Here is a 16,201-nt window from a genome sequence, read left to right on the forward strand (position 1 = left end):
TTGAGGTTGTTATTAATATAACAGGCATCAAGAGGCAGTGCAATGATCAGGCTGGTCTGTCTTATTTAGTAAAAGTATTTACCTTATTCGGGTAAAGTAGCACTATTATTAGAGAGATGTGATTTTCTGCTTCAGACACTAGAGAGCGATGATGACACTGTAAAGCACTATGTATTCCATATTCCATTTTCTATTTAATTAAACAGGAGCAGATAATGTGATCGAGAACAGTGAAGTGTGGGATCAATATTTAATACAGTTAGACTTCATTTCCATGTGTGTTAAGACAAAAATAGAACATTTAGTTTCTGGATGCTGTTCTATGTGTGCACCACTAAATTAAACTAATACACAGCAACACATTTCAGACATAACAAAAGGCTTTATAACTTATGAGAGTGTGCAAAAAAAAAAAAAAATGATACAATAGTGAAAACAAAACAGACATAGAAGTAAAAGATCCTGGCAGAGAATAAACATTAACTAAGAGGTGTGAGTCAGGGCCCGTATGAGCTCTAACATGCTGTAGATACAGTATTTGATCATTGTTTTTTAGGGACATTTTCATGCACAACCTCCATATTGGATTTCTGTAAAAAAAAAAAAAAAAAAAAAAAACAATACAGTCAATTCAGGAACCTTGCTGATGCAAACGTTTAAAAATATTTAAAAAATATAATTGAATTGTCTTCAAGTTCACTAGAGTAACTGCAGACCAACATTTACAAGACCTTGTTAAAGTGTCTGTAAAAAATGTTTTTTTTGACTGGTGATTTTTAAGATTTTTAAATAAAAATTAATTGTAGCCTGTGTTGTTTAATGATAGCTGTCCTCTACTACTTTGATATGTATTTTTATCAGAATGATAGCTTGCATAGTGTAGGCGTTCCTGTCATGGTAACTGTGCGTTCACACCGCCGCCGGTGTGGTGAAGAGATGAGTCCCATCTTGGAGGTGCGTTCCATTCGACAGGGTTAGATCATACAGCTACCCGAAATGATTAGAGATAACGTTTTTTACCATCTACGATATTTTTCGATAAAAACTTCGATAACAAATATGATACTTAAGCATAATTCTGTTTAAGAATTAATTATGACATGACGTGCTTGTAATTAAAAAATATATATTATGCCTTATTAATGACAATTAATAATAATGTCGCAAAAAATACCTAAAAATGCAAACTATATAATCAGGATAAAAATAAAAGATTATTACATGAATTCAAGTTTTATTGATTACATTAATCGCGAGAACAGCTTTAGTTCAGGCATACTACTGGGGTCCTAAGCTTGGACTCAGCACTCTGACTTCACCAGTCACCACCTGAAACCTATGGGGTCGCTGTGTCCAGTTTATACTGTTTATGGTCACCACACACATGTGAGAGCATCAAAGTGGTAGAGATGGGCAAATGAAGCCTCATGAAGCACTGTGCTTTTCCCTGAATGTTTCGGGAAAAGATTTGAAGCATCAATAGTGTCGAAAACAGCGCCATCTTGTGGCAGGTAAAATTTATAGCAGCCATGTTTATGAGCAGCTGAGTGTGCAGCGCCGTTGTTTTATCCATTTAAGCACAAATAAAAGCCTGATAACGCTAAATATTCAGTTTTCTGATAATATAATTTACATATTAAAGTGTGACAATAAATTAAATGAGTTGCTTGATGCAAGTATATGTTGGTCTAATTCATAGACTGTAAAAAATAGGTCTAATTATGTTATGGTTTCTATGCAGTTTATGTGTCAGAATATACACTCACCTAAAGGATTATTAGGAACACCTGTTCAGTTTCTCATTAATGCAATTATCTAATCAACCAATCACATGGCAGTTGCTTCAATGCATTTAGGGGTGTGGTCCTGGTCAAGACAATCTCCTGACCTCCAAACTGAATGTCAGAATGGGAAAGAAAGGTGATTTAAGCAATTTTGAGCGTGGCATGGTTGTTGGTGCCAGACGGGCCAGTCTGAGTATTTCACAATCTGTTCAGTTACTGGGATTTTCACGCACAACCATTTCTAGGGTTTACAAAGAATGGTGTGAAAAGGGAAAAACATCCAGTATGTGGCAGTCCTGTGCCAAAATGCCTTGTTGATGCTAGAGGTCAGAGGAGAATGGGCCGACTGATTCAAGCTGATAGAAGAGCAACTTTGACTGAAATAACCACTCGTTACAACCGAGATATGCAGCAAAGCATTTGTGAAGCCACAACATGCACAACCTTGAGGCGGATGGGCTACAACAGCAGAAGACCCCACCGGGTACCACTCATCTCCACTACAAATAGGAAAAAGAGGCTACAATTTGCACGAGCTCACCAAAATTGGACAGTTGAAGACTGGAAAAATGTTGCCTGGTCTGATGAGTCTCGATTTCTGTTGAGACATTCAGATGGTAGAGTCAGAATTTGGCGTAAACCGAATGAGAACATGGATCCATCATGCCTTGTTACTACTGTGCAGGCTGGTGGTGGTGGTGTAATGGTGTGGGGGATGTTTTCTTGGCACACTTTAGGCCCCTTAGTGCCAATTGGGCATCGTTTAAATGCCACGGCCTACCTGAGCATTGTTTCTGACCATGTCCATCCCTTTATGACCACCATGTACCCATCCTCTGATGGCTACTTCCAGCAGGATAATGCACCATGTCACAAAGCTCGAATCATTTCAAATTGGTTTCTTGAACATGACAATGAGTTCACTGTACTAAAATGGCCCCCACAGTCACCAGATCTCAACCCAATAGAGCATCTTTGGGATGTGGTGGAACGGGAGCTTCGTGCCCTGGATGTGCATCCCACAAATCTCCATCAACTGCAAGATGCTATCCTATCAATATGGGCCAACATTTCTAAAGAATGCTTTCAGCACCTTGTTGAATCAATGCCACGTACAATTAAGGCAGTTCTGAAGGCGAAAGGGGGTCAAACACAGTATTAGTATGGTGTTCCTAATAATCCTTTAGGTGAGTGTATGATCATAACATAGGCTATAGGCTTATATAGCCTATAGAACAAATGAGTCCTATTGAAGAGATGAGTCTGAGCTTAGGACCCCATTATAATTATGTCATTTTTTTTTTATCGTAATAATCAGCACAGTATGTTACAAGTACACTTTTTTTTTTTAATTAAAAGAACCATAAAATAATGTTTATTTGTGTATATTAGGTCTACTATTTTTCTTATTAACAGTTTAGACAGCTCACGTTAGCTACAAGCATAGGCTACAAGTTATCGCAAGAATTTTAGATCAGATCAGGCATACTACTGGCATACTAATGGGGTCCTAAGCTCGGACTCATCTCATTCAGAATGGCTTGTTGTTCAAAATTATTTTGAGCAGTTTAAAGAGCACCTTGTACTGAATACTGATGGGTCTAAAGATCCCAACAATGGCAGAACAGGAGCGGCAGTGAGTATTCCACAATATAGCATCAAAATTAAAAGAAGAACTTCTGATTATCTTGCAGTGTATACTGTTGAACTCACTGCCATTGCTTTAGCTCTTAAAGGAGAACTCCGGTCAATTTTAACATTGAGCTCATTTTTTTGTACATTTAGAGTGCTGTCAGTACAGAGAACAACGACAAAAATCGGTGTTGCCTACACCGTGTTATCCTCTTTTTAAAATTTGCACCCTGTTGACTTCAATGGGGCAATATTTAAACCTGCTTTTAGCCTCTTAACATCCTTGATGTGTCATTACAAGTGCACAGGTGATATGAGTGATTCCTTCAGAGTGAACACGAGTGGATCTGACTGCAGTAGATGTGAAAGATATGGATAAAAATTATATTTATTTAGCCAGCGCTCATACCTGTATTTACATCCTGTTTTCGGTCAAAGTCCATAGTAATCGATTGTCGAGTTCACGCGCATGATCATAAGTACTAAACCAATGCGCGTGAACTCGACAATCGATTACTGTGGACTTTGACCGAAAACAGGATGTAAATACAGGTATGTGCGCTGGCTGAAATAACATCACTTTTATTAATATCTTTCACATCTACTGCAGTCAGATTCACCCGTGTTCACTCTGAAGGAATCACTCACATGGCTGGGCACTTGTAATGACACATCAAGGATGTTAAGAGGTTAAAAGCAGGTTTAAAACTTGCCCCATTCAAGTCAACAGGGTGCAAATTTTAAAAAGAGGATAACTCGGTGTAGGCAACACCGATTTTTGTCGTTGTTCTCTGTACTGACAGCACTCCAAATGTACACAAAAAAAAATGAGCTCAATGTTAAAATTGACCGGAGTTCTCCTTTAATTGGCTGCTTATGAATTGCATTGGGGGCATAAACAGAGCTGTAGTTGCCTCAGACAGTCAAGCTGCATTAATGAGCATAAAAACAGGAAAGTCATGCAGACTAGATCTATTATAGAAAATTTACCATATGTTGTTTCAGTTGCATAGTAAAGATGTTTGTGTTCAGTTTGTCTGGGTCCCTGCCCATGTAGGTGTTGATGGAAATGAAGAGGTGGATATTCTAGCTAAACAGGCCTTGAAATTGGATGTGGTTAACATCAATGTCCCTCTGTGCAAAGCTGAAGGGAAATCTATTATTCAAAATAAAGTGATTGGGATGTGGCAAGAGCAGTGGGATAGTAATGACACTGGCAGACATCTTTACTGTGTGCAAAGAAATGTGGGAGGGGGTAGGTCTAGGGATGGAAGTCGGAGAGAAGAGGCAGTGCTGACACGTTTAAGGATTGGCCATTCAGGTCTCAATAGATCTTTGTTCCATATAGGGAAACATCAGACAGGAGTCGTAGAGCGTAGTTGCTTAACATCAGTCCTATATAAAGAAGGGAAAGCGCTTACTTTAGTTAATATCTTAGGAGATGTATCTAAAAATATTAAAAATCAAGTTATGAGGTTTCTCAAAAATACGGGGCTGTTTTACCGTATTTAATATGTACATATTTATATCATAGGTATAGATGCGCATAGGTGAATAATAGGCTCTATGCACGAACGCTGCTGACGTATTTCCGGTAGGATCTCAGCCGGCGTCTTTATTTCCGCATAGCGCGTTCTATAGGACAATTCACTTCAATAAAATTCATTTTCTCAGAAACGGAGACAACGATTTTAGAAACTGATTCGCTAGTCGGATTTCGCGCGATATGAGTGAATACTCACCATCAAAGTTGTTGATGTAGCTCGTAATTTATAATTTAAAGAACTTCTATTTTTTACTCATATGTGTGACAGTTTAACTGCCTCACAATATTGTTATCTTCATTCACGTTAACCGCTGGAAGTTTTTGTAAACAGCGAGTGTAATTTGCCATTATCTCCACCTAATGCAAAAACTGCTTCTGACTCAGCACCGGATGTAACTGGGCGGGCTGAGACAAAACGCGGAAGCAATCGTGCATAGAGCCTATTCCCTCTGACTATTCTCGACGAACACACTCCTGTCCGGTAGGTGGCGGTAAATGCACCTTAAGTTGGTTTGCCAACCGCCAGTTAAACTCTAAAAGAAGAAGACTCATCTCATTTTGTTCACCACACCGGCACGCGTTGCGTACTGGATACGCGCTTTGAAGCTTCAGTGTCAAATGTAATATCACTACAAAGTGGTCGGACTCGGAAGCAATGCTTATTTTAGCCGATGTGGTGAAGAGATGAACGGCGATGTCGGCAGGGCGGCGCGAGCGAATTTTGACGATAACAACATCATGTAGGCCTAGTAAGAAAGGTTTAGGCCTAGTAAGAAAGGTTTAGGCCTAGTAAGAAAGGTTTATATATATATATATATATATATATATATATATATATATATATATATATATATATAAATCAATAATAATAATACTTTTTTATGTTTTATGTCATTCGCATTCACATGAGTTCGTTCATTAAATAGCCTAGTATTCGAGAATAGGTTGTAATGTGACAAAATAAGGAGATATCTGGTCAGAGGAGCCGCATTTGAAATGCGTGATAATGAAAACGGAAATGTCTCGGCTAACATTTGTGATCGGTTCACCGAAAACAAATCTTAATACCAGATGGAAACAACAAGCTTCTCCGTCGCTCGCTCGATTTCCGGGTGATTGTACAGGCTTTCATTTTCAGCAACAACCTCTTGCATCCCTTATCTTACTGTTTTTGTTTTTGTTTACACAATGTTGAATCAGTTCTGTTTTCCTTCTGTGTCTGAACTGTATTAATAATCACAGACACAGACTTGTCCAAACAACAAAGTTTTCAATCTTATATCGAAATATGTGCCTTATAAAATATAATTATTTCGACATATGCATTAATACTTTGACCTCCTTACCTGTTCCTTTACGTTTCCTGCAGGAGCAGAACATTATGATTAAAGCAAAAATCAGCAGAGACCCAGCAGCAGCAACAGCAGAGATCAACTATCAGAGACACTGAGACTGGAGGAACTGAAGGAGAGTAAACAAGAGACAGTCATTAGTGTAAGTGAAAGCATCAGTCTGATCTCCAACAGAAGACAGAGATCAGGTCAGTAAATACACACATATATCATCAGTGCTGTGGTACCTGCACATGTGTGACAGAGTGTGTTGATGTCCAGATGTGTGGTCTGGTTGCTGATGGGATTGTTCAGCACACAGCTGTAGGTGTTTTTATCCTGATATTCCACCTCCAGAGGTAGAGAGAGACTGATGCTGAGATCACACACACTGATGCTGGACAATACACTGATTCCTGCGTACCAGGAGAGAGTCACATCACACACATTCAACACTGAATGAACAATTCTGATGATGAAGAACATTTTCTGCTGATGACAGGAACAGGCAGACGAGCTGGAAAACATCAGAGAATAAACATTAATATTGATATATCTAGTCAATAATCTTATTTTCGGCTCAATGTGTTGAGTGAGTGTTTAGTGTGTTGACGGTCAGTGAGTGTTTCCGTCACCTCAAAATACAAAATGATTAAACATTTGAATATGTAAGGAATATTATAGGAATATTAATAACTTATCATTTAGGATATTCTAGTTATGCTCAACAGCATTTGTGTTAGCATTAGCATAATGTTGATTTCAAAAGAAAGTAAATGAGGCAGTCCAAAAATGTCAAAATACTTTTACTATAGTAAAGACACATCACAGGAACAATATGAGTGTTAATAAAAATAAATTAAAAATAAATAGAGCTGTAAACTAAAACACAAGGTTTAACAGAATAATTAATGTAATTGCCTTTATAAAATTATAACCTTTACATTTCTGCTTAATTCCTATAAAAATTCCATTGACACAAGAGCCTCACCATAAAAAATCAAATGCTTTTGATTGAGATTAAGTTGTTCTAAATATAGTAATTTAATAAAACAATAATATTTGAAGGACAGGACAAATGATATTTACTCATCATAGGCAGAAACACTGAATGTGTTTGATGTCAGGTTCATCTCTTTATCTCTAGTTGATAAACTCCAGCATGTTCAGTTGTGGTGTTTGTGATGGTCAGAGATCCAGTTTGATCGTCCAGCTTCAGTCTGTCTCTGAATCTCTCATCAGGAACATCATCACATGTGGAGGAGATTTTCTTCTTTTTTTTTATTTTAGCTATGAGTGAATTTTCAGCTCCAAATGTCCACCGTATATCTTCGTCTTCATGTATTTCAGTAACATCAGTGTTTAGAGTGACAGAATCTCCCTCCATCACTGACACTGAATCACCAAACAGATTTACACAGATTAAGGTTTCTGATGGTTTTATCTGCCATCTAGTGCAAAGTCAATTACAATTACAACAAAGTTAAACTCTCCTTCCTTTCAGTGCCTCGATATTTAGTGTATGGGACATTTAGATCAGTAGATAAAACAGGGTTCCTACACTTTTTTTTTTTGACTATGTATTGAATTTATATTACTTTTATTTATGTTCATGGTTCGTACCAAAGTAGTTTTTAAATATTTTTAGAGAGGATTTATATTTGTATTAATTTAATTAAAACCACAAATAAATTGCAGGAGGTTTGAAAGTGTCTTAATGGTAGAGTCACTCTCTGTCTTGAAGTTAAATTCACTATGGCAATTTCCATGATTTCCCATGACTTTTAACATCTGCAAAGAATGTTACTGATAATTAGCCAAACATTTTATTTATAACTTACCGGTCATACAGTACACTACCAGCACAAACAGAACAAAGCAAACACTTGAAACATTTTCTTCAGTTGTTCAGTGAAAAGGGATTTAAAAAGACTGAAGAAAATCATCTGGTGTGTGAACGCTCCCACGACAGTGTTTGACACTTCTAGTGGTTGAAATGCACAGGCTCTTTTACGAAAAATAAATAAGATATATCGTGGCATATAAATGTTCTTATTAAGACTTACAAAACATTCTTCATTCTATTATTTAACACTGAGCATTTTTCTAAAGTAGGTGCTTCACTGTGTTAAATATGTAAAGTGGAGTATTGTGATATTCCTAAATTTCTCTCCACAGCAGAGCTTATTGATTTTAAAATGGTTTTATAATCCACTTCTATTGTCATCTATTGTGTATGGTAAAAACAACAAAAAGCTTAATACTGTCTTCCATCTCACAGGTGTGACTCCAGCAGCTCATCTGAGTCAAACTAAAACCTGCTCCGGCTTTCTTCAGAAATGTGGTTTGATTTGGACAAAAAGGTTGTAGGTCAGTGTTTCTTGTCCTGCTTTTTATGAAACTCACAGTTGTTTCTCTCACACAAAAAGAGGTTTATTCTTCTGTCTTCATTTTTGTCACTGTTCACTGAAGTACCTCTCTCTGTTTTAGGTCCTATCTTTCTGGTCTTCCTCTTTTCTGCTTCAGTTGGCATCTCAGATACTGGCGACGGAGTTGTAGCAGGTTTCTAGAAGATTACCAAAATGCATAATTGTCTGGACAGTCTGTCATGATGACTATGTAGTTTCTGCAACATTAGTGACACCTAGCATATTTTAAAACAATCTTGCAAGAGCCCCTTTTGTGCGTTGCATCCCCCCAACTCACACGCACTGGTGCTTGTCTCTACGGGTAAAAGTAGACATCACAGCTGTTTAAGGTTTGGAGCAACATGAGGGTGAATAAATTATGACAACATTTTCATTTTTGGATGCACTATCCCTTTAAATATGTATGTCATCATCGTGTCGCATTGCATTTTGGGAGACGCTTCAACTGGCCTACTGAAAGCAGTCCGTTGTCATTAAAGCAGAAGAACCACCAGCACATAGGAATCCGGAGGACTGACGAGATGGCTGATGAAGCGGTACATAGAAATGAAGAATTGAAAGTAATGAGTGTAAATATATTATTCAGCAAGATCTAATGAAATGATGGCAAACAGAATGGGAAAAGGGAAATAAAGGCATACATTATTTTTCTATTGAGTCAACAGTGAAACATTCAATAAAAATAGGTTTAGGAAGGAGGAATAGTGTGGTTATAACTAGACTCAGATCGGGGCACTGTACATTGAATTATGGGCTGGCAATGGTTGGAAAACATCCAGATGGCAGATATGCATGTGTGGAGAGGTAGAAACTGTGTGCCATATTCTAATGGACTGTTTATGCCATCGTACAGAAATAAATCGCATGTACTCAGAGCTGTCGGAAGCTGGAATTTCAAGGTATTTATGAAAATTTTTGTACGACTTTGTACTAAGATAATGAGACAACAAAAAATATCATCTTTTTGCACTGGACTAGACTATATATAAGGATATAATCTGTTAAATCTATTAAGCTAGACTAATTCTTCAAATGAACTGAGGAGGGCAGCAATGCGCCATTGTAGCGTCTAGTCTGCCGCAAATATCAAAAGAAGAAAGCAGAAGAGCAGGACGTATTAATCGGAATTTGCATTAATTTTCTGGGGGAAAGTGGTGAAAATGAAGCTCTTCGTTAATTTGTTGTTGGTGGTTTTGTTTTTACCCGACTATGGTAAGAGTCTTTCTTCCAGTGCTGCACCGACCTATTTCTGTGATCACAACAACATCCGCTCCGGAAGTGTTGAACAACATTCGTTGATCGATATCTATGGATCGATATAATATCCGGCCACAGCACACAGACACTCACGTTTTAGAGTTAGATCATAAGGTAGGCGGTGAAGACAAACCATATGGGTTACAGCAGCTCTTATTAGCGTCGCGATACGTACAGTGTTTTAGCAATGTATAATACCAGCTATTTGATGGATATATCATGGATTTATTTATAACAATATACCTTAATTACTAAATATACATAATCTGATTATTTATTGATATAAATTTTAAACAATGTAGTTAACAAATGTAACATTATAGTGTTTTTTGTTTGTTTTTTTACTGTAGGATTATGAGATAATATTCACTTAATGTTCATTTTGTAAGAAATACTTAAAAAGACAGAGTTTGGATATTTGATGCTAAATATATTCAGAATAAACATTAAATAATTAAAAAAAGTGCAACATGTACTTCTCACTTTAAAAGACACTTTACAATAAGGTTTCATTTGTTAACTTTAGTTAACTACATTAATTAAAGGGATAGTTCACCCAAAATAAAAATATTGTCATCAATTACTCGCCCTCAAGTCATCCTGATCAGTGAATGTGTAAATCAATGACGTTCTTCTGTTTGTTTCCATGCGTTTCATATCCAGACATATTTCTCCACTCAAAATCTTCATGATATGTAAAAAAAAACGTTTTCACAGCACTATTTTATATTTTTTGTTTGGTTTATGTTTCTTCTCCAGGTTTGTCTGGTGTTGATACATACAGAGTGTCAGTGCTGGAGGGAGATTCAGTCACTCTAAACACTGGTGTTCAAACAAACCAACAAGATGATATAAAATGGTATTTCAGTGGCACACTTGTCGCTCAAATCAGTGGAGATCTCAGTTTTAACTGTACAGATGTTCAGTGTAATAAAGATACTGAGAGATTCAGAGACAGACTGAAGCTGGATCATCCGACTGGATCTCTGACCATCACAAACACCATAAACACAGACTCTGGAGAATATGAACTGAAGATCATCAGCAGCAGGATTAGTGGAAATATCTTCAGTGTTACTGTTCATGGTGAGTCATTAGGGAATGTTTAAATGCAGTTTAAATGTGTTTAAAGCACATTGTTAATGTGTTTATGTAATGTTTTTACAATGATAATTATTATTTTATTTTTGTTGCCTGTATATTAATTCACTTACAGTACAATAGGCCTAGATAATCTCTTTACTGTGCAATTATCTCACTTTACATTATTAAACAGTTCCTTTTGATTTAAAACTAAATCATTTATATTGGAAAGCTGCTTTAACATTTTTTTTTTTCATAAGAAGCTGCAGTTGAGCTTAATCTTGTCATCTCTAATCAACTGTTATCTGTTTAAGTGAGGATTAATGTAAAATAAGAATGTCAAATGTGTTTATGAGCACAAACCATGCATACATGTATACTTTCAGATCGAAAGTCAGAGAGGTCATGTTCACAGTTCTCTCATGTTGTGTAGTTTGTTTGTTTTCAGCAAAAGATCCTCCAGCATCTGTTGGTTTGTGTTTCAGGTGTTTCTGCTGCTGAACGAGATGAAGTGAAGAGAAAGTCAGTGAAGGAGGGAGAATCTGTTACTTTTTATCCTGGTGTAGCAAGAAGACAACCAAATGATGTGATGACGTGGTATTTTAATGACACTCTCATCGCTGAAATCACTGGAGATCAGAGTAAGATCTGTACAGATGTTCAGTGTAAAGAGAGATTCAGAGACAGACTGAAGCTGGATCATCAGACTGGATCTCTGACCATCACAAACACCAGAAACACAGACTCTGGACTTTATAAACTACTGATCATCATCAACAACAGCAGCTTCAGCATCACTAGTGTGAAGAGATTCAGTGTTTCTGTCATTGGTGAGTGTATAATTCAGCCATTCAATGCATTTTCCTTTGAGGAATTAAATGAACAGTTCAATATTTTAAATCAACCCAATAAATGGGCACTGGACTGTTTAAAATAAGTAAGCTTTGACTCAATGGCACTTTAACTAATGTTATTAACATGAAAAAATGCAGTTTTCCTGTGAACAGTTTCCTGTTGATCTCTCAGTGCTGATGCTGTTTTAGCTGCTGTTTCTAAAGACAACAGATGAAGCCATTAATCAGTTAAATAACTGATGAATAAAGTAGAAAGGTGTAAATATCCGTCAAAGATATTGGTAAATACTAGATGGATAATCATTCACTCTCTCGTAATTAGGGGCCAAGCCCCGAAGGAGCTGAGGCACCTATTGTATCTGTTAGTTTTCTTATTATTAGGGGCCAAGCCCCGAAGGGGATAGCCCCTATTGTATCTGTTAGTTTTCTTATTATGATTCTTCTTCTTCCGCCAATGGAAGTCTATGGCAGCCCTATGAACCGTACATAGGAAAATGATGAAATTATGTACACTTCTATTGATGCTAATGAATAGTAATTGGACCAATTTTTGAGCCTCTAGGACCAACTCTATAGCGCCACCACCAGTTCAAAATGTCAACATATAAATGGTTATAACTTTTGAACCCTTTGATCTAGAGACATGAAACTTAGTACATCTGATTCCTCTCATCATCGTGATCACAACCAATGCCTTACATTAAGACTCCGCCCATTACAGTAGTGGCCATTTTGAAAAGTACAGTATTCAGTTTTTTCGCTACTCCTTCAAAATTTGTCCAATTTTCTCCAAAATTTGCTCAAATGATCATTGGACTGAGCCGCACAGAAGTGAGTGAACAGATTTTTGATATTCACTACCGTTCTCGAGATATTTGTCTCCAAAGTTGACCTAGCCTGTGTTTGTTGCATTATGCTAGTTAGCTTGCTAGTTAACATGCTAACCAAATGCCATTCTTTCTAATGTGGCTCTTCAACTATCAGGTTAACCATAATCTACATTAGCATTAAGCTATTTTAGCATGCTAATCTGGTTAACATGATTTTTTGTGCTTAATCTTACTCCGAAGCCTCTCCTCTGCAGCTTTTGTCGTCTGAGTGGCGCAAGTTGCTAAACCACGTGTCATGAATCCTGTGTGGGGCAACTTTAAAATTGGGTATAAAGTTGTCATTTCAATTCATTCTGGCTCTGCACTGCTGTTGGTGCTTAAATGCTCGCTGTGCTTGATATAGCCTACATTTACATGGATATTCAATTTCTGCTCTTTTTGTTCTTCTGGCTCCGCACTGCTGTTGGTGCTTAAATGCTTGCTGTGCTGCTGTGCTTACCGTACTTGCTGTGCTTGATGTACATTTACATGTACATTTCATTTCTGATGTTTTTGCTCTTCTGGCTCCGCATTGCGCTACAGCGGCTTTTGCTTGCTGTGCCTTGAAGGGCTTGGCCCCGTATTGCTGCTTGCAGCTATATTAATGTCTGTTTCTCTGTAGATGTTCCAGGTTCAGGTCTGTCTTCAGGAGCTGTAGCAGGAATAGTTGTTGGTGTTCTACTGGTGTTTGCAGCTGTAACTGCTGCTGGTGTGATTTACTACCGTCACCGCAGGACCTATACACCAGCAGCAAAGAGAGTAAGTATTACATACAGCTGATTTAACAAGATATATGAGATTTACTTAGTTATTATCCTTTCTATTTAACACTACAGAAGCAGATATTCACAGGTATTTAGATGTGATATTGAACTCATTATACTTCAAGTTTCTATTACTGTGGTAAAAAAGATGTAATGCAGTTTAAGACGGTGATAAATATTTAGGAACTGAAATCCTCTTTATGAACAAAAGAAAAAACACAATTCCAAGTCTGTATTGTTTGTGTAACTGAAACATCAATACTTCTCATCACTTTAACCTTCTGTGAATCTGTGTTTTCTTACAGGAGAATGATGACTTGTGATAACTCACCATGTGATCCGAATGACAGTCCTTTGAGGAGGAGGACACGTCCTTAAATCAGACTCAATTTGATCCTTTCATGGAAAGGCACACTGAAGAGAATTAGGAAATGATGGAGAGAAGAGGATCAGGTGAAACTCTCATCGCTCACGAGTAATTGTCATGATTCCAAGCTTTCACTACTCGGTACCAACACCAGTCAAACTTTGAATGATTTAAATGTTAAATTAGCACATTTAGGGCCAATATTTAAATGAATCACTTAAGGTGATTTACTAAGGTTTGCGCTCGTCAGTGTACTGGTATGTGCACCATTAGCCGCGTTTCCACCGCAAGAACTTTCCCCAGGAACTAGGAACTTTGGGCTGGTACTCGATGTGTTTACACCACAGGAATCAGGGTCTAAATGAAGTTCCGGGTAAATATTTCCCCCTCCGATAGTCCCTGCTCATGAGGTAGTACTTTTTCAAAGTCCAGGAACTTTCAGGGGTGGGACTTGTGCGCTGCACAAGCTGATTGGTTGTGTTCACGTCGCATTTTGGTTGGATGACCACACGCAGCATTTTATTTATTTTTAAACTCCCTTTTTAAAAAATCTATTGCGGTTCCTGTCGTGGCTTCATGCAGTAAGAGTTGTCTGTCTGCAAATATGAAATTTAATAAAAAAAACTGGTGGAGTGGCGACGAGTTTCAGGCTTTATTAAGGGTATTTGTGGAAGAGGAAACTTTCTGCGCATTCGTCCCAGCCATCTCACAGTCAATGTCCGCAATAGCTGATAACATACAAATTGTATATCTAACGTTAGCATTACGAGCTTACTGAACACGCTTTATCAGTGCTCGTCTCTTTTCTGCCACAGCTTTTATGTTTACACATTGTCATCTATTGCAAGGCACTCCAAACCATGTTACAAATGTACTATAACAGGATTGAAATAGCGCTTTGAGGTTAGTAACAAACAACTATTTACAAGACTGTCACTATTTATGATTGATAGACGGGGTTCAAGCATATTTGCACATTCGTCCCAGGCATCTCACAATAACTGATAACATATGTTGTCTAATTTTATACGCATACGAGCTTTAGTATCAGTGCTCGTCTATTTTGTTTTGTTAATTACCTCGTTAGTAAACCAATACATAACTGCAGCACAGTTTGAATCTCCTCCATACTTATTATATAGTGCTCAAAACTGATTACTGTCCGTCGCAGTCAGGGAGTAGCAGTTGCGCGCAGTTTACCTTCCCGGTACTTTAGACCGCGGTGTAAACGCAGAAAGCCACCGGTCTGGGGCAACAAAAGTTCCTGGGAAAAAAGTTCCTGGGACAAATTGTTCCGGGTAATTTCAGTGGAAACGCGGCTATTATTAACCTCCCAAAAAAGCACGTCTTAAACCAGACGCTAGCTGGTAGATTGTGTTGATCTTTATGGAAATTATCTGACTGGGTCTGTGTTGTTTAATCTGTGTGTCGTCAGTATGACACGCAGAGCTTTTCACTCCCGTCGGCGCATCTTTGGAATTGCACTCAAACGCTAATTTGCCCTGTTTAGTAAATCTGTCCCTTAGCATTATGTACTATATGAGCAATAAAATAACTAACATGTTACTATCAAAACCAGCATTTACTATCAAGACCAGCAAGTACTTGATATTTTTTAATATACCCTATAGAGGTTTAAAGCAGCTAGTGATCCAGACTGAAACTGCATTTCCACAAATAACTCACAAGATAAAAAATAAATTAAAAAAAAACTATATATATATATATATATATATATATATATATATATATATATATATATATATATATATATTATGTTTGTCTTGTTTTCCATTAAATCAAGATACATTTAATTAAGCAAAATTACTTTAGATAAAGGTCTTGTTTTGTGAAAGAAAGAAAAAATCATACAAATTAAGTGAGTTTCCAAGTAGGGTCAGAAAATAAACTTAATTCAGGAAGAAAAGTTTATTTTTCTAACAGATTACACATATATTTTCCCTTATTTTAAGCATAAACACACTTAATTTAGAATTTTTAGGAGTTAGATACTGTTTGCTCCTCTGTATTTTTGTACATTTTAAAACAGTATGCAATAATTACATACTGAGTGTAAATTATTATATTTATTAAATAAATGCCGCCTTATTGGGAAAATGAAGCCCTCCGTACACCTACCCGATAAACACTTTATTATAAAGTAACCGGTAGGAATTAAACTTTTTTACACATATTTTCTTAATATTTATTGAAAACAAATAGTTTTTCAATCTGATATGTGATCGGAAAAGGAAGTAGAACAAGTTCGGCTAAAGGCGGATTCG

General features: G+C 37.1%; 1 protein-coding gene across 9 annotated transcripts; it reads left to right on the forward strand.

Moving 5' to 3' along the window:
- Positions 1–5,376: 5,376 nt before the first annotated feature.
- LOC311084796 (uncharacterized protein) lies at positions 5,377–15,607 on the forward strand. 9 transcript variants are annotated; one of them, XM_084117089.1, is made up of 8 exons: positions 5,377–5,443; positions 6,332–6,456; positions 8,575–8,663; positions 8,784–9,934; positions 10,739–11,065; positions 11,548–11,892; positions 13,408–13,544; positions 13,855–15,607. In XM_084117089.1, exons 4-8 carry the CDS (start codon positions 9,883–9,885, stop codon positions 13,870–13,872), a joined length of 879 nt encoding a protein of 292 aa, XP_083973215.1. In that variant the 5' UTR covers positions 5,377–5,443; positions 6,332–6,456; positions 8,575–8,663; positions 8,784–9,882; the 3' UTR covers positions 13,873–15,607. The 9 variants fall into 9 exon arrangements, with proteins under 9 accessions (XP_083973215.1, XP_083973212.1, XP_083973211.1 ...); XM_084117086.1 differs by having other exon boundaries at positions 5,404–5,443; positions 6,332–6,502; XM_084117085.1 differs by lacking the exon at positions 5,377–5,443 and adding an exon at positions 5,484–5,582 and having other exon boundaries at positions 6,332–6,502.
- Positions 15,608–16,201: the final 594 nt, after the last annotated feature.

This window comes from Abramis brama, assembly GCF_963993115.1.
Source record: "Abramis brama genome assembly, chromosome: 6".
NCBI lineage: Eukaryota > Metazoa > Chordata > Actinopteri > Cypriniformes > Leuciscidae > Abramis > Abramis brama.

Bases quoted from the DNA above. Each gene is read 5' to 3' on its own strand.
- LOC311084796 (XM_084117089.1), top strand. From the start codon at position 9,883: ATGAAGCTCTTCGTTAATTTGTTGTTGGTGGTTTTGTTTTTACCCGAC. The intron at 11,066-11,547 runs GTGAGTCATTAG...TTTGTGTTTCAG, and splicing joins CTTCAGTGTTACTGTTCATG to GTGTTTCTGCTGCTGAACGA. The intron at 11,893-13,407 runs GTGAGTGTATAA...GTTTCTCTGTAG, and splicing joins ATTCAGTGTTTCTGTCATTG to ATGTTCCAGGTTCAGGTCTG.